Below are 27,198 nucleotides of genomic sequence, written 5' to 3'. Positions count from 1 at the left end.
CGGGGAAGAGAGAGCGAGAGGAGGGGTGAGCGAGAGAGGGGGTGTGTGTGAAACAGAGACTGGATGGATCCCTCTCTTCCTCTGGCACTCCACAGGCGCTCATTCATTTATTTAAGCCTGGCCGACGACAGCATGCCAAACGCAGACTCCAGCATCAGAGCTCGGTCAGTAGGCTCTAGCATCCTCATCTATGAAACTGTCTCTCATTCTTTTTAGTCTTTTTGTCTCTTCTGTGTTCACGCATTTACACGAACGCGCGCATCTAAGAAGCAGGTACAGTCTTAATAAACAGCAATTCTCCTCTCTTGTCTTTTTCTCGCGCAGACAGAGACTTTCCAACAGAGGACAGCAGGAGTGAGACCCCCCTCCTCTTCTCGCACCGCTCCGACAACGTTCCTACCTGCACAGCCTTCCAGCAGGACTTGACTTGGCGCTCATCGGACACCGCCGACACCCAGGACCAACGTGGGGAAAAAAAACATTTATGGGCCCCAAACCTCGCGAGGCCCCCGGGATGGCGTGCAGCGCGTGCTACTACCTGGTTATCAGCTCCACACACCTGAGTAATGGACACTTCAGGCGCGTCAAGGGAGTCTTCAGAGGACCTCTGTGTCCATCCGCAAACAGTGACTCACCGGTAGGACAGCATACAGGCTCTGACAGATTTCTCTAGATGTGTGTGGGTTTGAGCAATCAAGTTTGAAAGAGTTCAAGTGAAGTGTTTTTTTTCCCTCTATTTTTGGAGATATGGGATTTATAACGTATGTAAAGTTAAGTGATGTCATAGGAAGTCCAAGTATAGGGAGGAAAATGTGTGTGTGTGTCCGTGTGTGTAAACTGTGGGAGAAACACTCAAGTGCCCAGCAGACCCAGCCGTGCTGTCATACGGTACTGAATAGGTGAATATTTCTGCAGAGGATGATAATTTCCTGAGCCTTAAGGAGATTTTTTGATTTGGGGGGGGGGGGGGGGGGGGCAGGAGATGTGAATATTTTAAGCTTAGGGAAAAAAAATTGGTGTATCCAACCATGAAGCCATTGTCCCTCCTTGCCCCCTTCTCCCTCTCATGGCTATGGGAGTTAAACGAATCAAATTACATTAGTTCTTTGAGGAGGAAATGAGTTGCCCTGACAAAAATAGGCCTAATTACCTGGGGAGTATTTGTACGTGTTTGTTTTCTCTCTCTCTGTATGTGTGTGTGTGTGTGTGTGTGTGTGCGTGTGTGTAAGAAAGAAAGAGAGAAAAACCAGTCTAGGCTTGTAGAGTATAGTTTCCTGACCTTTCCACGCTGCTCATGATTCCTTTGAGCCAAGAAACTGGCATTCAGTTGTAAACTGTCTTTCAGTGTATTTGAGGGTCTGTGCATGTTTGTGTGCACACCTGTATGGATAAAGGAATATGTGTAGTAGAAAGGGTTTTTAAAAAAAAAAAAAAAAGAGTAAGAGTAAGAGAGCAATGAAAACAAGGCATAGAGAGAAGCAAAAGAAATGGCAGCAAATGTAAATATGTATGTGATATTTTAGACCGTGTGAATTAGGGTGGTCTCTGCATCTCCATATCTCTCGCCGTTTGTAGCCTACGTTTTGCGTTTTGTGTGTTGTACATCCAGGAGCTGCTCCAAGGGTCTCTGGTAATCACACATTATTCATGAGCTCTTAATGTGAGACGAGACAAACTAGCGGAGCTGATGACAAGTTTGATGAGAAAGGAGGAAAGGAGCAGCTGGTATGTGTGTATAAGTGCGTGAGTGTGTGTGTGTATGTGTGTGTTCATACTGAAGTCATTACCAGTCTGTCATGTTCGGCCCGCGTTCACTGTGTGATGGGAATGAGCGAACAGTGTTGAGCAGACACAGTCAGACTGGCAGAGATGGTGCAAGGAATATTCTTGCAAACTTTTAAACACACGGAAATGATTTCTGTGCGTCTGCCACACAGTTTAGATTCAGCATGCGCAGCACATGTTTCCATTTCTACAAATTAGGGCTTCTTCTGTTGTATTTGATCATTTCTCAGAACCCTCTTATCTTCTTGTAAGATCATTAAACACTCAGTCTTTATTGCTCCTGCAACAAGTTTAACCTCCTCCCAGAAATCACTCTAAATTCTCAAAGGAACTCTTACTTGAATTCATTTGAAGCTTAATGACTATTTTAGGCATGTCTATATTTTTAGACTAATGAATGCATAGGCTCCCGGGCAGCCATTCTTTTCCAAATTCGGCATGTTATGAAGAATCGTTGAACTACTTGTCACTTGTTTGGGATAAGTAATCCGTTAGAGTGTAGCATGTCTTTTAAAGATTTGTCAAACTTTCATGACACACATAGGATGAGCTTACAGTTGTTTCCCGCACACCAAAATCCGTTAGTATCCTCATCCTTAGCATTGAGAAAGTACGTGTGAAGCAGTTTAATACCAGATTATACATTGGGTGCAATTGGCCTAAGTATAAAGGATATATTGTATCCAGATATATGTTGTGTAATATCAGAGTAATTTAGAGGTTTCTGGAACAGTTCTGGTGCAGTTTTACCTTTTTCCAAGTTGTATGGAGGCGAGGAAAAACTCTAAAGAGGTCAAAGCTCCTGCAGTGGTTACGTAGTATATAGAACAACTTTACTGCGTGAATGACGCATATCACCTCCCAGGCTTCATTGGGGTTATTATGATAAAGGTTTAAAGCTAAGACATATCAGATGGTGGCAAGGATGTGTTCAAAGTTGCTAACTAATCAGTTTTATATGAATTGATGGACACGTGGGCTATGCTGAGATCTCTGCTATGTTATAAAGTAAGACTCAGAGTGAAAGTTAAAAGCAACATAATGTCTTTTACCTGCACCCAAGCACAGAGGCTCTGTCTGGGTGCCCAGTCACTCAGCAATAAAGACAAAGAGGTGCGCCTCTCTCCCCGAGCGACTGCAGAACAATATTGGAAACAGATTTGTCACGAGGTGGTTAATAAGATAAAAAAGTGGAAGTAAAATGTCATTAAAACGTGCTTTGAGAGAGCAGCACTCAAGCTGAGATTGGATACATTTCCACATTTAAGGAACAGATATCACATCACAAAATCAATAAGTAATAAACAACAACCCATTTGATTCTCTTTTCAATAAAATGCTAATAAGCTGTAGGTTTATATGTGTATATACAACAAACCTAAGCCATTATGATATTGGGAGTTTTCACCCTTTTGAAAATTCACATTAAAATAGAAACACACAGGTGCGATCCTGGCAAAATGCTACTTGATTTATACCATATGATAAAAGCAGAAACAATATGAAAACAGCAAAACTGCCATCATCATTTTATTATTCACACCTGGGATTTACCTGATGTGATACGGCATCATGGCTTCAGCATAAAAGCCCCATGATTATAAATAGTTGAACTGTTACAGTGAACCATCAAAACAGATATGACACTGAAAATTAGGAATCTCTACAGGCCACATTTCAAATCTGTAACCCTTCAAATATCATCAAAAAGAAGAAATCCCATCAAAGAAAACCATTGAAGCAAAAAACATGAGCAGCAGCTGCTCTGAAGATTCCCTTTCACCCGTAGTATACAGTAGATTCAAGCGTTCCTGACAAAAAAAAAGAAGAAAGAAAGAAAAAACATTGAATCCATAGCAGCTTACAGGCTTAACTGTAGCTGACCTCCATGTGAACAGACAGAGACAAGTAAAAATAGAAGTTAGAATTTTACTGAATACATTTTTTAGACTACAAGCTCTGTTTTTCAGGTGTTATTCATGGTACGAAGGACATCATTTACCTCCAAGGCCATGTCCAAACTAATGAACATAAATCTACATGTGGAAAGTTCAGCAAAACGCTGGCCAAGCATGTTTAGAAGGTCAAAAAAAAAACCTCGCTTTCAGATTTATCCATATTAGTTTAGACAAGGCTCGAGCCTGTCAGCATGATACAGAATCTGCGGTCGTGGTCAAGGAGTTCAAATGTGACTGCCTGCGTTAGGTGAAAGTTAGCCCTTCAGTCAGGAACCAGTGAATTGAACGCATCTCTTCAAGGTGGTTAAACATGCTGAGCAGCATCTTTTGCCCCCGTCCGTCCTGTTGTAGGGAACGCCACGCCAGGCAGAACAGCAGACGCTCTTTGATTTAGCTCAGATCAGTTGACTACAAAGGATTTTACAGCTGGGATTTGTCAGGAGTAACTTCTTGTGTCTACACTTTGATAAGGCGGCATTAAGCAAACACTGGGTGCCAATCAATGCACACATTGCCCCCTTTTTTACCACAAAAAAAAGAATTGTGTTTGTTAAAATCCTTTTGTTTTGTTGCTTAGTTAGCATCCACACAGTGTAGCATGGGAGATCTAGATTGGGATTTTATTTATTACTACTTTATTGCTACCAATTAGTCACTGCGATAGGCCCCTTGGATGTTTCTAACTTTCGGATCCTGCATGTATATTAGTACTTAATCATCACTGATGAGTCACTCCTAAATCTCTTGTTAACACCTCAAAGGTTTTTTGGTTTTTTTGGTTTCGGCGTCAACATTGAGGGAGGACAGCAGGAGCGAAAAGGTGTGTGCAAAGAGGACAAAGTCATGCATGATGCTTCTCTCAGTTCCAATGGATCCAAACTGTCTTTCTCTCGCTTTCCTTTACACACACACACATACACACACATTCACGGCTATAATATTCTACTAGAAGTGGGGGTGGACTGTGTGTATGTGTGTGTATGTGCATACTTACTGTTCATCCCCTGAAGACCACTTTGATGTATATTTCACTGCCGTTGCAGGAAACAGATCACTGGCTATCCAGCACGGTGTCAAAGTGAGTGCCAATGCGGCAGTGTGTGTGTGTGTGTGTGTGTGTGTTTGTGACTCCACATTTGCTCCCCCCTGTTTTCATTGATTCCACAGGGAGCTGAACAGTGTTTATGTAAATGAGGTGGCATTTAAACATATGCCCCGAACAATTACCTTGAAACAACTGTTTAGCTGCACAAAAACAGTGCCGTGTTCAGAGCGAGCCAAGTGGTTAGCTTTAAATATTAAGCCATAATAAGGGGACAGAGGTGAGATGAGCCAGCCGGTTGGCTATTTAGCTTGCTAGTTTTCTCGTGGACGCTAATGCATTCCACAAGAATCTAACCCAGGGGCCTTAAATGATGATCATAATAGTAAGTGATCCAGCCTCAGTGTTAAAAGGACTCAGAAGAGAGGATCAAGGTGGTAATTGCGGTTCAGCAAATGTCAGAAAGAAAAAGAGTTAAACGTTAGCTTGAGATGAAGAAATGTCTGTGAGAAAAGCTCAAGAGCAGCTGTTGACTTGCTGTGTTGTCACAGCTGCGGAGTCAAGGCTCTCTTTGCTGCAGTCGCTCACACAAAGTCTAATGTTATTGCACACATACACGTGCACACGCACCAAGTCAGCCATTAAGTGGCATTAGAGCCGTTTGAGAGTGAGCAGGTGAGTGCTGCTGAATGTGAAAGTTCTGTATGACTGGACCATTCCTGCTGACCACTGCAAAGTGCTCCCACTGATCACCGCTAATGTCCTCCATCACAGTTTACGCTCAACACTCTGGAGTGTGTGTGTGTGTGTGTGTGTGTGTGTGTGTGTGTGTGTGTGTGTGTGTGTGTGTGTGTGTGTGTGTGTGTGTGTGTGTGTGTGTGTGTGTGTGTTGGAGAGAAAGGTGGATAATTGGGACAGATGGGTGAGATAGGATGAAAAGAAGGAGGAGGGCGAGCAGGAGAAAGAGACAGTTGGCATCGATTTTAACACTCTCTCAAGCCTTTATTGACATTTCATTTAGCTAATGAATTCATTAGTGCTTCATAGCATAATAACCTCTACTTGATAACCAGGATGATCCCCCAGAGGAATAGTGCTGCCTATACTCTGCTGCTTCTCTATTTTCTGGCTCTTCCAGTTTGATTCTCAGCTTTCTTCATTTTATTTTTTTTTTATTAATCCACCTTAGCTTTTTTTCCTTCTACCCTGCAAGTTTCTTCCCTGTTTGTTTGGAATGCATTGTGTAGCTTGTAAATGAACCCAGCGTCTGAGGTGACATAACCTGCCAGTCTCTTAACAACAGCGCAGCGTGCCCTCAGGAATGGAGAAATGAAGGAGATGCAAGATGTTTGAGCATCCTCAGCCTTTACTTATCTGTAGGTGCCTTTGTGCTTCTACTCCTGTGTGCGCGCTAGCTTTGTGGCGCTTGTTCATTGGAGATGGAGATGATCTTTATATATTTTACTGACAAGTCTTTATTTGTGCATCTTTGACTTGCTACCTCCTGACACACACACAGATGTACACACACGCACACACAGCTTTGACTTGAATGAATTCAACGACCATTTGAACTTCCACAAAAAAAGTATTTTTCAATCACAAAACGTTTGATGATTCATCCCCGAGAGATTGTATTTTTACACATTTACAACCTTCCATTTGGACTAAAAGTTCTACCTGACCTCTTTATAATTTGGAAGAATTTATTAACTCCAGTTTGGGTCCGATGTCTATGGCTTCGAGGGCAAAGATGCCTGCAGGGCTGATTTAACCTGCAAGGGCTTTGCGTAGGAGTGTGCGAGCATATCTAGAGGGCAAAGAGTGGCTGAGCGTTTGGTAATAGTTGTGGTAAAAGAATAGCGAGGGCCTCTCGTGCTGATTTTATAGCCACAGGATGAGCAAGCATCTTTAAAGCACAGATCTTGGCATTATACGCATGTTGTGGGAAAGACACGAATTCTGTAGACTCATACGTGTCTGCTCACAGGCACAGCAGATGGCCAAGCTCTCATTCTGTATATTACCTGGGGACAGATGTTTGTCTGTGTGGTCATTAGTGATCACAGCTTCAGATAATCACCTGGAGACACACCAGCACATAAACACACACTCACGTACAATTAGTGAGTGTTTGATAATTACTGGATGTTTGATGAACCATCTGGAACAGCAGCTCAGGCGGAAACTGAAAGACACGCTCATAACAAAATCATACACACAAATACCCAAATCATAGTAATCAAACGTGTATCATTGAGCTTGTGCTAGAAAAAAAATATATATGTGAAATTGCAAAAAATAAACTAAGACAGGTGAGAGAAGAGAAGATGAAAGCATTTTTGCTTCACAGTCATTAGGATGTCACGTCTCATTCTGGGTTCGGTCTTATCCTCTTTAATTCCCTTGACATGATTTTCTCTGCAGTATAAACTTTGCTCCCCGCCCACCCTCCCTTTTTTCTTTTAAACTATAATTTGCAGCTAGCTTATATCTTCCCCTCTAACCATTTCTCTAGCCACTACCTTTGCTCTCAGCCCCTTCTCCCTGACACACCTCTTATATCCATCTCCTATTGCTTCTCATCTCATCTCTGAAGCCCATTCATTTTTTAGCAGGTCAAAGGTTCATCTGTTTAGGCGTTTGAATTGTGTGTGTATGCGTGTGTGTGTGAGAGAGAGAGAGACAGAGGAGGAGCGATAGGTATGCTGTGTGCGTGTTTGTGTGCATATCTGTGTACAGTATGCCTGTACGGGAGCGTGTGGGTGATGGGAGTAATATTGCAGTAGCAATATTGCTGAAAAATCCTTCAAGGGACGAAAGTGCAGAGAGGGTGCGCTTTATTTGATGGTCGGTTTCTCTGTTCTTCAATAACCTCCGTTTTACTCCTCTGCCTTTTATTCTGCCACTCTACCTGGATTCATTCTTTCATATAGGTGATGTAGCTGCAACTCGCTAAATACAGCCTGCATATTTGCATGTGCATTGCCTTACAGAAATTTGCACCTGCACTCTTGATTACCTGCGTGCGTTTTGGCTGCTGACACGGAGGCCAGGGTTAAGAGCAGCTCAGACAAATTAATTATCTCTCCTCTGAAGAAGGGATGACTCACTGAAAGAGAGGCTATGAACCAGCACCTCCCAGTTGAGCAGAAGCCCTGGAAATTCTCCCAGCTTAACGGGGACCAAGGGGCTCCTTCTGAATAAAGCAACTTGGATTTCTTTCACAGCTTGATCTTCACATCATTTTTTTTTCTCCACTTTTCATGTGCATAAGGGTGATTTATAAAAATAACTACGACTGAAAGAAATCGAGCAGGCACTTTGCATTTAGAGATCAAAGTGGCAGAGGAATTTTAATGCATATGAACAAGTTTTACTTCCCTGGATTCGTTGACATAAGATCAAGGCTTTCATGTTGTGCTTTGCTGTGCCTTGAACAGAATAGGCTGTTATGGTGCACTGCGATCTATGTGACTTATACTGGTGTACTGCTGGTACGCCAGTATAGTCACATAGATGGCTCAAAGTCATACCACATATTAAATTAACGGAGTGACTTAGATTACTGTAAAACATATGAAATTTAAAGGTTTCTCCATTGTCTAGAAAATAGGGATGTAGTGCTCTGCTATCAAGTTGCTATGATGGCACATGTACAATCGATCTAGTACAACATGGTTAGAAACCTTTACTTACTGAAAAAAGTCATTGTTGGGATCAAGGATTCAGAACGTTGAAAAGGGTATTACTGAGCTATTACCTTTCTTTTAAAGTCTCTGTGAACCTGATAAAATCATAGTACAAGCAGGGCAAAAATACATGTAGTATTATCATAACATCATATGAAAGTCCATGTGTGTTCATTCTTATGTGCTCTCATGTTTATGTATTACAGCAGATAGGACCTACTAGGACATTCTGATAGTGCAGTCGGTCATGCATCAGTAACAGTGCATCGAATTATATCAGAGTTACCTCCACCAGCAGCGTGAGCCATGATGCAGACACTAATAATTCATGCCGTTTGCTTGCGTCTTCATATCAACAGTGATGGAGCAAACAACCCGCCGTAATTATCATGAGCAGCAGCATTCCTGCGTTTAGCAGATTGGAGATGGCAGGCGCTCAGCTTAGCATTGTGCAGAAATGCCCTGGCTGCGTGCTGCAGGGATGGCAGGATCACAGTGGTCTACGAGCAGCCTCCAGCTACGCACTAGGCCTTGGCTAACGGCTTCATGGGCAGTGTGCCTGTTTCCTCTGTCTGATTGTGCATGTATGTTTGGCATGTTTGTGTTTCAGCATTTTTGGACAAGCCGCCCCTGGGGTGGGGGGGGCTTTCTTACCCTTGCTGTGAGGTATATTCTTACCCTGTAGTACTGGATTAGTTTCAACAGTGAATGGGAAGACATAGAAACAGCAGGAGTGGAGGTGAATGGAGAGGGGAGGAGAGGAGATGAAGGGAAACCCTACAACGATGAGAAGAAATATGTTGGTGGAGTGCGTGTGTGCCTGCATGGCGTGGGTGCTCATCAGTTTCCCTAAGATTCCTCTGCCATATAACCCAGAGGCAAACTCAAACTCTGTAAGATCTATTTCTCTCTGCTTGTTTTTGTCTCCTTGTCTTTCACTCTCTCCTTTCCACTTACCTATGCATTGTTATACGATTGTTTAGCTTGAGTGCAAAACATGGTTGTCTTTCAGGAAAGGCAACACATGTTCTGTGCAGTCCATGGGATTTTGAGCATATTGTCTTTAATCACTGGGTATTGTAGGGTTGCAGCTGTTGAGTGCTATTGTCATGTACAGTATAACCTTTATGAATCTGTATTCACAGCTCAAATGAACTTGGCTCTTCAAGGTATGACACAAATGAGTTTTTTTGGGGAGGTTTTTTTGCAGAAAGCATTAAAAATTGTATGAGCCATGCCCATCAGAGAGCAAGCCAACATGTATGAACTTTGTGTATTTGGCTGTTTGTGGGTGTGTGTTTGTGTTTATGCGCAAGAGTGTGAAAAATAGCAGCGTGTGATTTATGTAAATGAGTGTCATCAGCCGAGGAGAAGGCAGAATTCCCAGGCCTGATGAGTGGCTTAATGATTCATCAGCCTGGCTGAGGCAGGCATCAATAATGGATGACAGAGTGGGTCATGCAGGATTGCTCGCCCCTTGATTAAAGTGCTCCACAGCTAAACGCCTCACTTCCTCCCTCTTCTCACCCTACCTTCTATAAGGATAAATACAGAAGTGTGCGGTACATGCACATGCACACACACACACACACACACACACTTGTGCATGTGGTCACACACCTCTTCCTCAATCTCTTTCTGTACAGCTTAATGTCATCTCACCTCTCACATGCTTAATAAGCTCTCATCCCCTCCTCATCTCCACACTCTGTTTCTTTGGTCTTAATCCAATCATAGTGAGTAAAAGAGGCAGAGAAAGGGGTAGAGAGCGAGAACAAGAGGGGGGAAAGAAGAAGATGGAAAGTGCAGGAGAAAAGAAGAGAAAAGCACAAATTAGGGCTTTATGATTTGTACAGAAATGGAAACCTTCTCTCTGGAGATAAGACGGGAACATAAATGTTCCTTCTTTACCCACAACACACAGAGTGGAAGGAGCCATTCTGCCTCTGTCTCTCGCTGTAAGCTCTTTGTGGGTGTGACAGGACAAATCTCTGTCTATTAGGGGACATAAACCTCTAAACCCTGAGCTACACGGCCATACATACTAATGCAGCCGTACTGAGGGCTGGATACAAGTTAGGAATGATAGCACGGGACACCCAGAGAAAGAAATGAATGTGGCAAGCAGGATGTTGAAAGCAGAGAAGAGAGTCCTGGCGGGATTTCAATCCTGGCCAGCTCCAGGTCTTAACTGCTACAAAATCATATAGCACAGCAAAACCAGCTTTCAAAAAGTTGGACTGTTGTGCATGACAGAGCAATTCACTCAGCTGGCGTGTAAGTCCCCAGACAGTCTCCAATTTCAGCCTCTGATCTGTAGTATCTCTAGCCATCCATGCACTCGCACTGTAATGTGCCAAAGAAAAGATCACTCACTTATTGGACACACTCGTGTTATCCTCTGATAGCACAAATGAGCCAACACACATACAGTGAAACACTCACCTACATGAAAACTTCAAAAGAATCCGGAAGCACAATGTCTGAAAGAAAGCAATCATTCCTCAGCGACTCTTTCCTCGCGCGTACTCGCCACTCATCTTTGCAAGTTTCTGACTTGGCGAGACTTAGTCGAGCATTAAGAGTAGTGCGTAATCTTCGATCATATTAATCCTCTCCTTTAAATCTGTCACTTCCCAAACTGATTACCTTCATCTCCTTAACTTGTCTTTCACTCTAATCTGTATCATCGCACTCTGACAGATTACAGCCCTTGTTTGATCCCTTTAACAGATCCTCCTCAATCCCCTTTGAAGCAGTCAGTCAGCTGCCTTGTCTGGAGTGTGATTGACAGCACACGAGTATAAAGAAAACGTGGGTGTGTGTGTCTGCTTTATGTTTGCAGGTCTAATAACTTAACAGTGCTGTATATCCATTTATCCATGCAGAGTCTTCAGTTGTGTCTGTAATTTAAATGTCAAGAGTGTATCGTCCATATATTTCTACTTTTTTTTCTTTCTGCTATCTGGGAGGAGAAAAAAAATTAATTTTGGAAGTGACATTTAGCAAGAGAGGAGAAAAGCCTAATAAGCCCAAGGTTTGAAAGACATATGACTGACAAGTGTTTTTAGTGCATAAAGAAGAACCAATAAGGAGGAAAAAATTTGGAGGAAGAAAAAATATAAATAAAAAAACTGACAGAAATGGTGGGTGGAGCAATCAGAGAGAAAACAGTGAAAGAATAAGAGATCATCACATCTCACCAGTCTATCCTTCTAAAGCTCTTCTGATATCATTTTCACCCCTCAGAGCAGCTTTGGAGAGAATCAAAGAGGAAAACAAGAGTTGCCAAAAAAAGAGACGGCACACAAAGCATTGACAATATACGCATTTAGAAACAGCAGAGACGACGGGTAAAGTTCAGCTCACCCACCATTGTTCTCACCATCCTTTGTCTCCCTGTAATTGGTATATGATTTTCGCTTTGATGTGCAGTGAAAGAACAGGAAGGGAATCTTTGTCTTTTTCACAGAAACAAATGCAAGTCCTTGAAGAGCACAGCGAGTAAGTGAGAGGTAGGATCATAAAAAATACATTCAAAGCCACAGTGGAGACCACAGTTTGTAGAACACCTGGGTATTCCAGGAATTTACATGCAGGCGTTCACGCTTTTGTGTTTGTGTCTCCCAAAGAGCGCAAATTGAATTCACAAAAATCCTAGAAAGCACCTATGGGTTATGTTTGTTCAAGTGGCGAAAATGTCTTAAGATGTCCTCTGCTTTTTGTGTCTGTAAGCTATGCTCTACCCGAGTGAATCAGTTTAACTCATGCCGCACAAGCCAGAGGCTAAGTTCACATTGTATTCAGGATAGTATGAACACAGAGAGATTGAGTGAGGAGGGTGGCGATGTTGAGAGGTGGACAGATTTTAAATGTGGGCACAGAATAGGATTGATCAATGGTAGAGCGCTTGAATAACTCCGTGAAAACAAGGTAGCCCTGTTGAATAGGGAGGAGAAATAGAGAGAGACAGAGGGGATGAGGGCAGGGAGGGGTGGACACATCAGCAGTGGGAGCTTTTTGGCCTTGCATTGTGATGGACAGGGAATTAAATTTTGATTGCTTGCTGAGTGATCGTTTGGTTGGGCCTTGTGACTAATCATAGATTTATGGCTTCAACAGGAGAGCACTGCAATTTGTCGATGCTACAGACTCCCTACTGTAGCCCGACACAAAAGCAGTGCAGCTATTTTGAGGCTTTTGAATAAAGTTCTTTTATTATTTTTTTCCACTTCTTTTATGTTTGGGTAGTATTGCCTTTAAATCTATCAACAGAATATATATTCTTACAGATATGTTCAGACCAGTTTTTGCTTACAGCTGTAACATTGTTTAGAAATGTGTGAAAGCCAAACATACAGATAGACTGAAAGTATTTACATAGTAACAAATTCTAGGCTTTCTGATGTGCATTTTAATAAAACATAGACTGCAAAACTAGAATACTTGCTTCCAACTAGCTTGAAAGTCAAAATTTGCTATGGCCACTTTTATTCTTCAACACAGCCTGAACTCTCAAGCTTTTTTCATCATTTCTTTAAGTAGCTCTCAGGAATAGGTCTTCAGGCTTCTTGAAGGACTTTTAAAGCTTTTCTTTGGCTGTTTGCTGTCTTTTATTCTGCTCTTTGTCAGTATGATCCCACACTGCTTCAATTATTTTGAGGTCCGATGCCAATCATGACTGCAGGTGTTCCACTGTGTGTGTGTTTTTTATCCAGGTGTGCGTTTAGTGCAATGGCAGTGTGTTTTACATGATGCTGTCAACAATCAGGAGACTCTTTCCAGATGACATTGCATGATAGATCAAAAGCTGACAGTATTTTTTGTTGATTATTCAGTCCAGTTCTGACATATGACATAGAAACTGAACATTTAACAGTATTTCCTGAAAACCGTCTTTTGTCTGATCATTTCCTAATAACATTTACATTTACAATAATGGATTACACAGAGGTACGGAAAAGATTTCATCACAGCAGCTGTCTTTCTGAAAGAGCTGTAATTGAGTTTAAGGATATAATTCATCCACTGTTATCTTCTTCAGTGCCTTGCGCCAACACAATTCAGAGCAGCTATCTGAATGCTACTCCCACAGAGGTTGATTATCTTGTTAATATTTATACTTCTTCACTGCATACCACTTTAGATACTGTAACTCCTCTGAAAAAGAGAAGTACCTGATTTCCTAGTGTAACTCTCAAACACTCACCTTAAAGCAGATAACTCGTAAGCTGGAGAAATCATTTCTTCACAAATAAAATTCTAACCATTAGAGAAAAACTTGCTCATAATCATCTCACAGATGTAACATTATGTACAGTTAACTTCAATAATTACTTCCTCCAAACCATCAACGTGTCTTTCAGACCTCATTCCTACAAGACTGCTCAAGGAAGTCCTGCCATTAATTAATGTTTCAATCGCAAATATGATCAACCTATCTCTAATAATCGGCTATGTACCACAGGCCTTCAAGTTGGCTGTAGTTAAACCTTTACTCAAAAAGCCATCTCTAGACCCAGCAGTCTTAGCTAATTATAGGCCAATCTCCAACCTTCCTTTCATATCAAAAATCCTTGAAAGAGTAGTTGTCAAACAGCTAACAGATCATCTGCAGAGGAATGGTTTATTTGAAGAGTTTCAGTCAGGTTTCAGAGCTCAGCACAGCACAGAAACAGCTTTAGTGAAGGTTACAAATGATCTTCTTATGGCCTCTGACAGTGGACTCATCTCTGTGCTTGTCCTGCTAGACTATTAGAACAATTAGAGCACGCTGTAGGTATTACAGGTACTGCACTGAAGTGGTTTAAATCATATATAATGAATAGACTTCAATTTATTCATGTAAACGGAGAGTCCTCTTCACACAATTATAGAGTTCCACAGGGTTCCATGCTAGGACCAATTCTGTTTGCATTACACATGCTTCCCTTAGGCAGTATCATCAGAAGGCATAGCATACATTTTCACCGTTATGCAGATGACACACAACTTTGTCTATCCATGAAGCCAGATAACACAAACCAATTAGTTAAACTGCAGGAATGTCTTAAAGACAAAAAGACCTGGATGACCGCTAACTTTCTGCTTCTTAATTCAGATAAAACTGAGGTTATTGTACTCGGCCCTGAAAATCTTGGAAATATGGTTCCTAGTCAGATGCTTACTCTGGATGGCATTACCTTGGTTTCCAGTAACACTGTGAGGAATCTTGGAGTTGTTTTTGACCAGGACATGTGCTTCTATATTCAACTTCAATATTCCTTCAATATTGAACAATTATGTAGGACTGCTTTCTGCCATTTGCATAATATATTCAAAATGAGAAACATCCTGTCTCAGAGTGATGCTGAAAAACTAGTTCATGCATTTATTACTTCTAGGCTGGACTACTGTAATTCATTATTATCAGGAAGTCCTAAAAAGCCTCCCATTGATCCAAAATGCAGCAAGAGTACTGAAAGGTACGAGAAACAGAGAGCGCATTTCTCCTATATTGGCTTCTCTTCATTGGCTCCCTGTTAAATCCAGAATTTACAATCCTGCTCCTCCTATACAAGTCTTGAAAAATCTTACTGACCTTATACTACCCTATCCAATCACCCCATTAGAGCTCTTTGCTCTCAGACCACAGGCTTACTTGTGGTTCCTAGAGTATTTAAAAGTAGAATGGGAGGCAGAGGCTTTCGTTTTTAGGCGCGTCTTCTGTGGAACCAGCTTCTAGTTTGGATTCAGGAGACAGACACCGTCTCTACTTTTAAGATTAGGCTTAAAACTTTCCTTTTTGATAAAGTATACAGTTAGGGCTGGATCAGGTAACCCTGAATTATCCCTAGTTACATCGCAACAGGTCTAGGCTGCAGGAGGATTCCAGTGATGCACTGAGTGCTTCTTCTTCAGTCACCTTTGTCATTCACTATGTGTTTATACACCTTTCTGTATTTAACTATTTGTTATATTCATCTCATAAATAATAACATATCATTGTTGGGGTTTTCTCTGTTTTCTTTGCATTATTGTAGGGTGCCGTAAAATACTTACCCTACTTACTTACCTTACAATATAAAGCGCCTTTGTTGTCATTTTGCATTATATAAATTTCATGTGTAATTTGTCATACCTCAGCCTTTTCTCCTCGTTTCCCTTCCTTAAGAATGGGTTCATCCACCGTCCACTGAGATCATTTCTGACGGTGTCAGATGGGCCAGATGCATCTCTCAGGTCCTGTGTCAGGTCTTTAATGGATTTTTTTTTGTTTCTGAAGGACATGATTTTCAGATACTGTTTATCTGCATTAGATATTTTTTTAGGCCTCTCACTTTTTCTTTTGTCCTCCACTTCTCCAGTTTCCTCATTTTTTGTGCGTCTAGACAAAACAGAGGTTCATTGTTATTGTGAATATTACATCCAATGTGTAATTAAAACTGGAATTTTATCCTTTCCCATTTTTCCTCATTCAAAGTCCATAGAGAGACCATACAAATGTGTTGTATATATGCTATATGTGTGTAAATATTTACTGGACTGAAATAGCAACAATTAAAAATAAGAATCAGATTTAAGAGTAAACATAAATGTCCATGTCAGCTACAATGGATGCAAAGAAATTAAGGATTGAATCTATTCTTTGTTTCAGAAATGGCAACAAAGGGGGCAGGAGAAATAATCAAATAAAATCTCTCGCTATTATTTACTTATTCAGTTTGGTTTGTGCATGCAGCTCAGCTTAAAAGGTCAGAAGGAGCGGTAACAATTTGTTATACTTCACGGTACTCACTGATGATGTCATGGTGTAGAGGATTGTGCTTTAGATAGTTACAGTTTACACACACACACAAACAATGAAATATGGCACACCTGACAGAAGTTTACTGGAATACACATTGTGCTTTTATTTGCTGGAGTCTCACTTTGTGAAATATTTTAGCCTTTCTACTTTCTCTTTAACAGAAGTCGCTGGTACTTTGAGAGATTATGAAACTCACTGGTACTGAAACATCTGTCCTTTTGGCTGTGAAAAAGCCCTAATGACCATATGTATGGTCAACACATCTGTGATTTTGGCTGTGGTTATTCCATCTACTTGTTTTGGCCATACCTCTAACTGGCAGTAACGATCTGGAGTAAACAAAGATATACAAACACACGTACAAACAACATCAGACAGTTGCGCACAGACAAAAACACCGTAAAGCCTGGGCGTAGATTTTTCCACAGTAAATGGAAAAATGTTTGGGTAGCACAGAGCACGCAGGCATATTAAAGGCAGTCAAGGGAGATACATCGGGGCTGCAAATATCAGCTCATTAACGCTAAGCTATCCTGCTTGGCATGCATGTTTGTGCACAAAAATGTCTGCCACTGAGCTTTACAGGTCATTACAGTAATGAGTGGCAGATTAATGTAAATGATTTGAGAGAGCAGAGCGAAGCACAAGGCAAAAAAAAAAAAAAAACTTGCTGAATTATTTTTAATTTCAATTCATTTTTTTTCTGTTCATTGCCGTTGCTAAGTTAGGGTGATAATTATAGCGGAAGATAATTAAAGATTTAATTGGGCTTGATAAAACTTTTGGAATTGTTTATTGAATTGTTCTCAAAACCAGAGGTAACAATTAGAAGTTCTGTAAAGTCACATGTCTGTTTGTCATAGTTTATGCTTCTCACCTCGTCTCCTTTTCATCTCTTTACCGCTGAAACATCTAAAACCTCCAGAACAAACGAGAAGAAGAAAAAGATTTCAGCCAGTAAGAGAAAGAGAGAGAGCACTTTTGGATATCATGCTTCATATAGGCCATACACACATTCATGTGAATAACAAACAGGAGCATCAGCTGATAACATAGTGATCAGTCCTTTTATATAAGTCAATTAAAAGAACAACAGCACATTATTGAAAAATTAAAATATACTCTCTAATAGTAAGATTAAGGCATCATCACAGACGGCATGCATAAGCGAAGCGAAATTAGCAATAACGAGAAAACTGCTAATTGGCCTGTATTTTGTATGCTCTGTGTCTGCAGCTGCTCTGCGACGGTAAATTCTATAACAATAGTTTCTTCAAAGTTGGTCATACTCATCAAGTTTTTACCATATTTTTTCCTCCACCCCCTGCAGTAGAAGTTCTCTTCAGTGGAAGTTAATATATATGAACAGAGAGAATCTGTTTCTATCAGTTCTGTGCTACAAGGCTCGCTCTCGCTCTCTCGCCGTGGATTTATTATGCATGCACGAGTGTTGTTTCGCCCTATTTTTTGGATTTCACACTGAACCGGGATTGCGATTAAAGCTCGTGTTGCAGTGCTGTTAACAATTATCACATCTGATCAGTTACATTCGAGTAGGTCCGAGCCAAAGTGCCTCATAATTTTGAGGAGATGCAAAATTTGCACTTGTTTTCCAATACTGTTCAAGTGCTCTCCACTCAGATTTGTATCTATTCCCGTTCATTTTTAAGCACACTGACGAATATACAGAGAAAGGGAGAGGCAGAAAATAAATAAAGTGAAAAAGTACATGAAATGCTTCCGAAATTTGCAGTAATACAATTACAATATTTTTATATCAACATCTCTGTGTTGGCTGTGTGTATATCTCAGGGTGTCATGTGGTAAGTGTAAACATATTGCTTTTTTATTTGGCCATTCCACTTCTTTAGTCAAATAAAAAGGTGTTTCTTATCAAATTTAGTCTACAGTTTTAACTAGTGGGGCACAAAGTAGGTGCCAGCTTCAACAAATGCCAATATCCTGACCAAATGTCCAACTGGGTTATTAACAAATAATAACTATGTACAACATAACATCAAATAGCAACTTACAATAAAGCCTATTAGAGCTCAGCACATGCTCACAATCTGAAACAGCTGGTGTTCTTAGCACACACCCTAAGCAGGGCCACCATTAGGGAGTTTTCCCACTAAAATGTCATTGCAGATTGGTGAGGGATAAAATCTGTGGTCCCCCTTTGGGCCCGGGTCCCCAAGCAGCTGTGAATAGGCACGCCTATTCACGAGACAGTGTGACTGGCTTCATCCCTCGATCCTTATCAAAAATGAATGTTTTTCCTTCGACCATGCTCCACTTGGAAACTTCCCTGGCAGTGAATTCATCATGTCCTTGGAGGAGGTCATGATCTCTCCGCATATGTCTCACCCAAACAACCACTTTTGTTTTACATTAGATCAAAGAAGTGAATGGCTCTCAAAATAATGTTACAGTATAGCTTTAATATAATACCAGCGCAAAAGCCTGTAACCGTTCTTCATTCTATCACTGAGTTGAATCTACAAGAATGTTGTTCAATATTTAATTACAACTTACAAGAAAGTGACCAGTGAGGAGGGAGAAACAATTTAGCTCGAGGGCAGCAGGCAGGGAATGAGATTTTAATTCGTTATTATAATGCATTTGATTAAATCATAACAAACTGTCACGTCAGTCACGCAGACAACAAATTGTAAACGACTACAGACTATTTCTCCCACTGTTTACCACGCCGAGCATAAAATGAAAGCTTCAAGTAAAGTGTTTTCAGCCCGAGTTTTCTTTGATTTTTCAGAATACATAACCACTCATACACTCTTACACAGACACCACATAAATTTGTTTTTTGACTCAAAATATTTGACTATCCTATTGAAATTAGCTCAAGTGGCTTTCAAAGAGTCATATTTAAGTTATAATATATTTCAGAGATATGCCACCAACTCCATTTTGTATTTTTAAAGGGTCCTAATTATTCTGCAAGAAGTTTCTCATTATGGCCTGCATGGTTTGCTGCTGTAATTCAGCTCAGTCAGTGAAGTATCCTATAGCTGTCTTTAGCTGGAAATCTTATTAATTAATTACTTGAAAACCTCATAAATTCATCCAGCTTCCTCTTTGTCCTTGACATGGTTCCACCTGAGTTCAATTCAATGTCAAGATGTAAGAGTTACATTATGACACTGATAAGCATATTATCATATGGTTCTTTGATTTATGGTGCTGTTCAGCAGTCTTGAAGGTCAACTCAGAGATGAAGAATTAAAAAAAAACAATGTAGTTACAGTTATTTAAAAATCATCTCCACAAGCCTCAGTGCAGCATGTTCACTGCTAATGAGCATTTTTTGATTTTATATACCATAGGAGTCATCAAAAAGAAAAAAAGGGGCAGTCTGAACTGTAATGATGGCAGTGAATCAGAAAAGGTGCTGCCACAGTTTAAATCTCTAGAACTCCCAGACGTTCCCAAAAGGATATTCATGTTTGGGGGCATTTTTCATGAATATATTGTATATCATTAGTTTGCAGTGCACATATTCTCAAATGCTGACAAACCACGTCTGTAAAACACTTTAAGCGTGACCTGTTCATTTCCACAGCAGCTCAAAGACATTAAACTGTGTGTCTGAAACTCTGGTCATGGTCCAAAACGACTCCTATTTGTGGCACAATTTCAGTTATAAAAAGGGATAAATTGGCACTTCTCCTACAAACTGTGGATAAGCGCAAAGAAAAAGAAAAAAAGCATGGAAGCTCACAGCTCTGCACAAACACTCACACGCATAATCATGCAAACAATCACTGTCCATTCAGGTCTGCAGATACATCAGTTGTGCTTATTCTGCAAACAGATTCATGCCAGTGAGGTAAATTGAGGTCTAGATTAATTTGGCACCAGTATATCAGGTTGACACATTATGTGTGACTGTGCATGCATAAGTGTGTGTATAAGAGGGGACTAACTATGTAGAGGTGTTTCTTTAAGAGTGCCTATAGTGGAAACTTGTATGAGATGTGAACATTTAAACCAAATGAAAGCTAGCGCGCTTGATTTCAGCATTCAGAAGAAAAATGGGCAACCTCTTGCCAAGACGCTTCTGACATAAACAAATGGCCTCCGAGTTGGCCCACGCACGCACACTTAAGTGCACGTTTCGGCTATGATGCGTTCACACCTTTTCTCACGTCTTTCTATGTATATTTTTCTCGTTGTTAAAAGTAATTATCCTGACAGAGTCAGAGAGGTGAGAAGAAAGGGTTTGGGAAAGGCAAGCGCACAGAAATATACAAAACCTCTCATGTACACACATCCACTGACATTCACTTACACGGTTCCTATGTAATCTTGCATAAGCCATACAGTTGACCAATTCACAGCATTCATTATCTCAATCTTATCACACCGGCAGCGCTCAAATGAGCACTGCTCCGGGTGATTGGATCATTTTCTTGCAGTGACTTAAGCCCGTGAGGCAGATCAATACCATGCACTCTTGGAACGTCACAGGATCAATGTATATTAGTTACCTTTGTGTTGATTTTAGTATAGGAGAGTCCTACCACCCTGTCCTTCAGCCTCCCTTACCCTTCACACATACTGGATAAATTCCTGCACAGCCAGAGGAAGAGCAAGTTATTTTGCAGGTTAATGTATGTGAGTAGAGTACCTGGATGTAGCAAATAACGCTTAATGATGATTGTTACTGGCAATAATAACGCTGAGGTGCTTGTGAGAGTCTGTATGTGTGTTTGTGATGCAGGCAGGGGTTATTTCTCCTCTTGCCTGCACTCTTATCCTCCCCTTCTTTTCCTCTCACCTCTGTTCCTGTGTGCAGGCATATTACGGAAACAAATTGGGGCCAATAGACTCTGTCACTGCCTGACCCGGGACTCAAACAGAAAAAAAGAGGATGCCAGAAAGGGAGAAAAAGGCAAATAGAGAGGATGAAAGGGAGTGGGGAGTGTGAAGTGAAAGAGAAGAAGAGTGATTTGAAGGAGGAGCATAAAAAGGAGGGACGGAATAAGTGCTACAAAAGAGAGGGAGCGAGAGATAGAAGATGGACAGAAGGAAAGGAAAGAAGCAGAGAGAGAGAGAAAGAAGTGACAACCTCAAATTAAATTCCCATCATGTCAGTGTAGAACAGAATTCAATAGTGTTCATTGGCAGCCCCTAGCCTCAGGGAAATTACATTCTGAAGCAGAGCATGGCATGAATGCACACACTCCTCAACACACACACACACACAGTCACACACAAGGAAGCAAACACATCTATTGTACACAACACTGTGCATGTATTCAGACCATAAAAAAGGCCCTCTGGCTGATGTGAGCATGCAGACAAGCGATTTACTCCCTAAGGTCCGTGTGCCATTTGCATAGCGGTTGTGTATCTGTATCTGTATCCATGTGCTATTTACCTGCATGTCTCTGTGTGTATTTGTCTGTACAAAAAGTCCAAGTTGTGCGTTTTAGATGCTTAGGGGTTTTTTTTGTTTGGGGGGGGGGGGGGGGGGGGGGGGGGGAGTGTCATTTGTCAAACATCAGTTTCCTCACAGAGAGATTCAGACTATTTGCCATTTTAGCACATACACAAGTTTCTATTATAGCGGCTGTATTAAACGTGTCCCCCGGCTCAAGTTGCCATGAGCACAGGGCTTTGTCCAGCCTCCAGCAGTGGCAGCAAAGGCATCATGCATTAATGGCAAGCCGTTTAACAGTTTTATGCAGAGCACATGCGGAGGCTAATATTGCTGATTTCTCTGGGATGCAGATTTCCTCTAAATGGCTAACAATCTTCCATTCTTGATCCCCCCCCTCCCCACTCCCTGACTCCTCTTGCTCTCTATCTCTACCTCTCTAACCCTTTATATCGCTGTCTGTTTATGCCTCTAGCTTGAGTCTTTCTCATTTCTCTTTCCCAATCCGTCCAACACGTTCACTCATTCTTTCCATCTCTTTCTCCAGGAATGCACGGAGAGGGCTTTGGGTTGCTCGGTGGAGGATGTGAAGGCTCTTTTCTACTGTGAGCTGTGTGACAAGCAGTACCTCAGACACCAGGAGTTTGACAACCACATCAACTCCTACGACCATGCACACAAACAGGTACACGAGATGCACACATACACACTGTGTAGGGACACAAAAACTAACACACGGGTTCTCTCTCTCTCTCTCTTTTTTTTCTTTTTAACCGTATTTTCTTGTAGAGTTTGGGTGTGTTAGTATTATGCGTTTTGATGGAAAGCTGCTTTACATGTCCATGTCAGTCTGCCCATTGGGCACAGTTTCTCACCAGGTAACAGTAGGAGTGTGACAACCGCATCATTTCTTACAAGCACACATACTGAGGTGCCACACTTCAACTTGAAGAAAGCACACAAGCAAACACAAACAGCCTATACGCACACACCCAGCACTCCAATTATATTTTAGATTTCCAGTTGAACAGGCTGATATAAAATTAAATAGCCCACATTGATCCAGCACAGGGTAATTGAAGTCGTAGCACCTAAAGCAAATATCCAAAGACGCTATAATAAAAACAAGATAATAATAAAAAATGAGTCTCTAGTATAAATGCTATAGTAGAGTTAATAAAGTAACTGTGGTGCTGTATATACTAGACATACACAGTAAATAAGTATTTTGCTACAACAAGTTTTATGTTTACAGATATTAATAAATGGGTCATTTTGTCTGACAATGTGCGTTATAACTTTGCAAACTGGGCATGAATCAAAAAAGGTAATATTAATGGGAATTATCGGAAAGTAAAAAGTTATTCACAAAGCCTTTCTTATTGTGTGATGGCAAATAGGGACATTGTTATGACCCAATAGAGTTGTCAGTGATCTGACAAATGTTAAGAACTTTATCCAAGCAGCATGCAAAAACCAGGGCGAAGTCCAAAATTTTCTTGTACTTTATCTTGTTTCAAAACTTCTAGATTTTCAAGCAAAAAAAAGGGTGGGGGGTCATTTATCTACCTATTGATTTTTATCTCAAAGAAGTCAGACTGTGCATTCTTTGAAATACTGTAGCTCAATAGCAATGCCAACAGATGAATACTCACTTATAGCACCTTTTGTAAATGATCACATTTCTAGTAAAAACTCTACTCGGTTTACAAAAAACACTCAATCGATTGCAATCCACACAGCACCATCACCACAGGCTAAACACGGAAAAAGTCACCAGCATCATCACTAATGGGGCAACTTTCACTGACTGACTGGCCGGCCCGCATAGCCGGAGTTTTCCCCTCGAAGCTGAGAGGTTTGCTGGATGAAGGTTTGAAGCAAAAACAGCATGTTGTTTATTTTCAGTTAACACATCAGAAGCTGTTCAAAATACATTTTTCAGATATAGTTTAGAGAAATATTTGCAGACAGTGAGGTTAAGATAACAAATATTGGAAAGTTCGGTGTTCTTGATGGTGTCTTAGTTTTGGTATGCAGCTGAGATTCTAGGTCTGTGTCTTTGGCTGGCTTTCATTGTGTTGCACATATCAGAAAATCACCGATAACAGAAGTAACAGCACACTAATTTGGTAATTTGGAATCTAATGTCTCCGTGAACCAAATAGGGAGAATGATTTAGCAGAGCATTAAAAGCAAAGCAAATCTCCTAATTTTAGAAATAAGGTGATAGTACAGTGTGTAGTATGAGTGCTTAAAAGGGTCTCCAGGAATTTCCAGGAAAATTTCAACATAGCTTCTGAGTTATTACTGCATGAAAAATAAAATGACTATTTTAAACAAATACAACACAGTATTGCAGATGTACACCAGGCTTGTAAGCCATAAATTCATGATAGAATAGTTCTTTTTTACCTCTAGGCCAAATCTCAGAGCTGTTGATTTGTATGTCACTGGTACATAAAAATGCATCTAAAATTCACTTTATTCCTCAGCTTGTACTTCCTTCAAAAAGAAAAATATTCAGTACCAAATAACACAGAGCTATTAGTCATAGCTTAAGTATGATTCCATTATTCCAGTTTGGACAAGATAAGGCCAATGGACCATTAGAAAAAGCCTCAGCAGCAGGTTTTCTTCTGCATTCTGCGTTCACATCCATTTTCATACACAACCTCCACTCTGGACTAACAAGCTGTAGGTTCTTCTGATAGCTCATTCTCCTACAGCTATCTGTTGTCTTGCCAAGGCGTACACTTGCACGCGCAAACATACAGACATGCACTTACCCGTGTACACACTCATCTTCAAATGCAGGCAATTTCTCAAACAAGCCAAGCCGCTTCCCACTTCTGAACACCCACACTATGTATCATGAAATAAACATTAAATAAGACTGTTCCTCCTCTGTCATTGTTCTTTGAAAATAAATTGAGGCAACTGCAGGCCAATGTTAATGCTTTGTTTTAGCCAGCGGCAGGCACATGAAACGAGCTGCATGAGGCACTGAGCTGACAGTAGCCACTGGCGCTGTAGGAACACACACGCGCACACACACAAGTACAGAAATGCATGTACACTCTGCCCACAGAGCAGACAACAGATGAAATTCTAGCTGAAGACAGTTTCCCTGCAGGAGTATTGGCTTTGGAGAATGGAAGCTGATTGCGTTTGCTCTGTCTTCTTTCGCTGTCATCGATTCAGGGATAAACATGTCTGAATACAGGGCTTTATCAGCATTTACTGCTGATTACAGAAATTGCTCATTACAACAGAATTACACTCCCTTTTAAATAAAAGGCAATCAGCCCATTAGCATGGCCACTCAAATGCTACCTAAGAATACATCATCCTTCATTCTAGGGCCCTAGTGGATATGAATCAACTCTGACTCATCCATAGTTGCCTCAGCCTGAGCACTCCTTAACACATCTAAAGGAATATTGATCGAAGCTTTGACAGACGCATTGAGCTTCACAGCACATAGGAACATCATTTCCTGCAGTTGGGGACATGACATCAACTTTGAAGACAAAAGTAGCCACTTTTAAAGTTGAAGTATGTCTGTCCTATGTATTGAGCCAAAATGGTACTGTGTGCAATATTTGATTTGTCTCTAAATATAGTTTCAGGTCTGCCTGCAGTAGGACATGGTTTAAGAGAGAACAATAACCTGGAAGAGTGCAAATGCGGCAGGAAGCAGGAAGTATTTATCCTCATATATTTCATCTATTACAGACTGCTCTCTCTCTCAGGCATTGCCACTGACATTTACAGTACAACAACTCTTTTTTTATAGCACAATGCAGTGCAACAAATTTTTCATCCTTAGGCCTGCTGGCTCCATTCACAGTTGTTCATTATGAATGCCTCCGTGCTTGAACAAGATTAATATTTCCCATAGAATACCATTGGCATCACAACGACTCAGGGCTTTTTGATGTACACTAGCATATGATTGCTCACATCTGCAGACATTCCACAAGAACTTAGATAGTGTCTTTAAGGAATACGAACCGCATGAGTGTTGATTCTATGGTATATACCTAATGCTGTCTTCAGTGAGCTGACATGGATGCTAAGCATTGAGTGATAATGTAAAAAGACACCAGCTTGTGCAAGACTCAGCTGGGATTAACCTGAAAACTGTCCGCTCCTGCACAGCATCTGGGTGTGAAAGAGAGTGACTGTATAAATAAATCTGATGCGTAAGAGCCTAATCTGATGCATGCGTGCGTGTGTGCATGTGTGTGTTTGAGTGTGACACATATTGCGTGGATGGATAAGATAATGGTATAACATAATCTAAAAATGAGTGCGGTGTAATCCTGTCGCAACTTGCACTACAGGATAAGAGTATATATTGTAAACAACAAATCTTGGATGCGTAAACTATGGAGCAGCTGAGATTATGAGAATATGTGATTCAATAAAAAGGGGAAATAGGATGGATGGTGGTGCACAATACTGCAGCTAGCCCCAAACTCCCGAGTCCCTCCTTACCCTTCAGACATGCACAGACAAAAAGAAAGACACCAGCATCCGTGCACATATACCTGCCAAGCATGGATAAAGAAGGGATTAAAGTGTGTCAGAAAATGGAAACTGGAGAGAGGCGCATGAATCATTGTTTCCCCAAGAGAACTGGTGCACCTATGGCTATAGACATATAAGTTCATATAAATACACACATGTGTAAAGCTGAACTAATTAATAATTATCCTGTAATATAATGGAGGTAAAGACCAACCAGTTTGCTTACAAAGTGCCCACAGACACACACAACACAAAAAGCAGTCTAGAAGAAAATGTCAGGCCTTTACAGCATTTAATCTTGTGCCTTTGTGTTTGGTAGTGTGTCATTCTAACATCATCAAACAAAATGTCTTCTTCCCTGTTTCATAGATTCAAAAGTACCTCTATTTGAGCTGTGATAACTAATAAACTGAATCTATGGCACACAGTAGGACTGAAGGGCGCTAACCAAAATGAAAAATGTTGCTCTAATGGTTCAGAAAGAGCAGCAGCATCATGAAACTGCCTATTCCGCTCATCTCAACCACACATGTAATCTACTATTCACTAGTTTTGGTGTTTGGTTTCAAGCTGTGTGTTGAAGGAAGGGTCCTTTCTTGAAGACTGAATGGAGTTAATTGGACATGAGGTTTGGAGGAGAACATCTGCAAACACTGCTGACTGATGTGTATGATCTGAAAGACAGCTGCCTGCAGAGAGCTTCCTAAAACTAACTCTTTCTTACTTCTCCTCTTTCTCCCACCCTTGCATCTCCCCTCTCCGTCCACATATGGATTCTGTCCCTCTCTCCATCCCTCTTTATCTCTTTATTGCCATTTCCTGCAGAGGCTGAAGGAGCTCAAGCACAGAGAGTTTGCTCGTAACGTAGCCTCAAAATCATGGAAGGACCAGCGCAAGCAGGAGAAGGCTCTTCGGCGTCTGCACCAGCTCGCACAGCTGCAACAGGAAACTCAGCGGTGAGTGGGAGGAGTGTGTATTCGTGCATGTGGCAGCAT

General features: G+C 41.0%; 1 protein-coding gene across 1 annotated transcript in view; it reads left to right on the top strand.

Annotated features, from left to right (window-relative positions):
• The first annotated feature begins 354 nt into the window (after positions 1–354).
• The window catches only part of znf804b (zinc finger protein 804B), a 32,481-nt gene continuing 5,637 nt past the window's right edge, over positions 355–27,198 (top strand). Inside the window, exons 1-3 of the mRNA XM_085422828.1 lie at positions 355–637; positions 22,215–22,352; positions 27,029–27,159. Of these exons, the coding sequence (XP_085278954.1) occupies positions 485–637; positions 22,215–22,352; positions 27,029–27,159 (422 nt within the window). The 5' untranslated portion in view covers positions 355–484. The remainder of the gene's footprint in view (positions 638–22,214; positions 22,353–27,028; positions 27,160–27,198) is intronic.

Source organism: Rhamphochromis longiceps, linkage group LG11 (assembly GCF_057381845.1).
Source record: "Rhamphochromis longiceps isolate RC_006_pf linkage group LG11, R_longiceps_female_GT1.1, whole genome shotgun sequence".
NCBI lineage: Eukaryota > Metazoa > Chordata > Actinopteri > Cichliformes > Cichlidae > Rhamphochromis > Rhamphochromis longiceps.
This window is presented reverse-complemented; position numbering and strand designations above follow the sequence as displayed.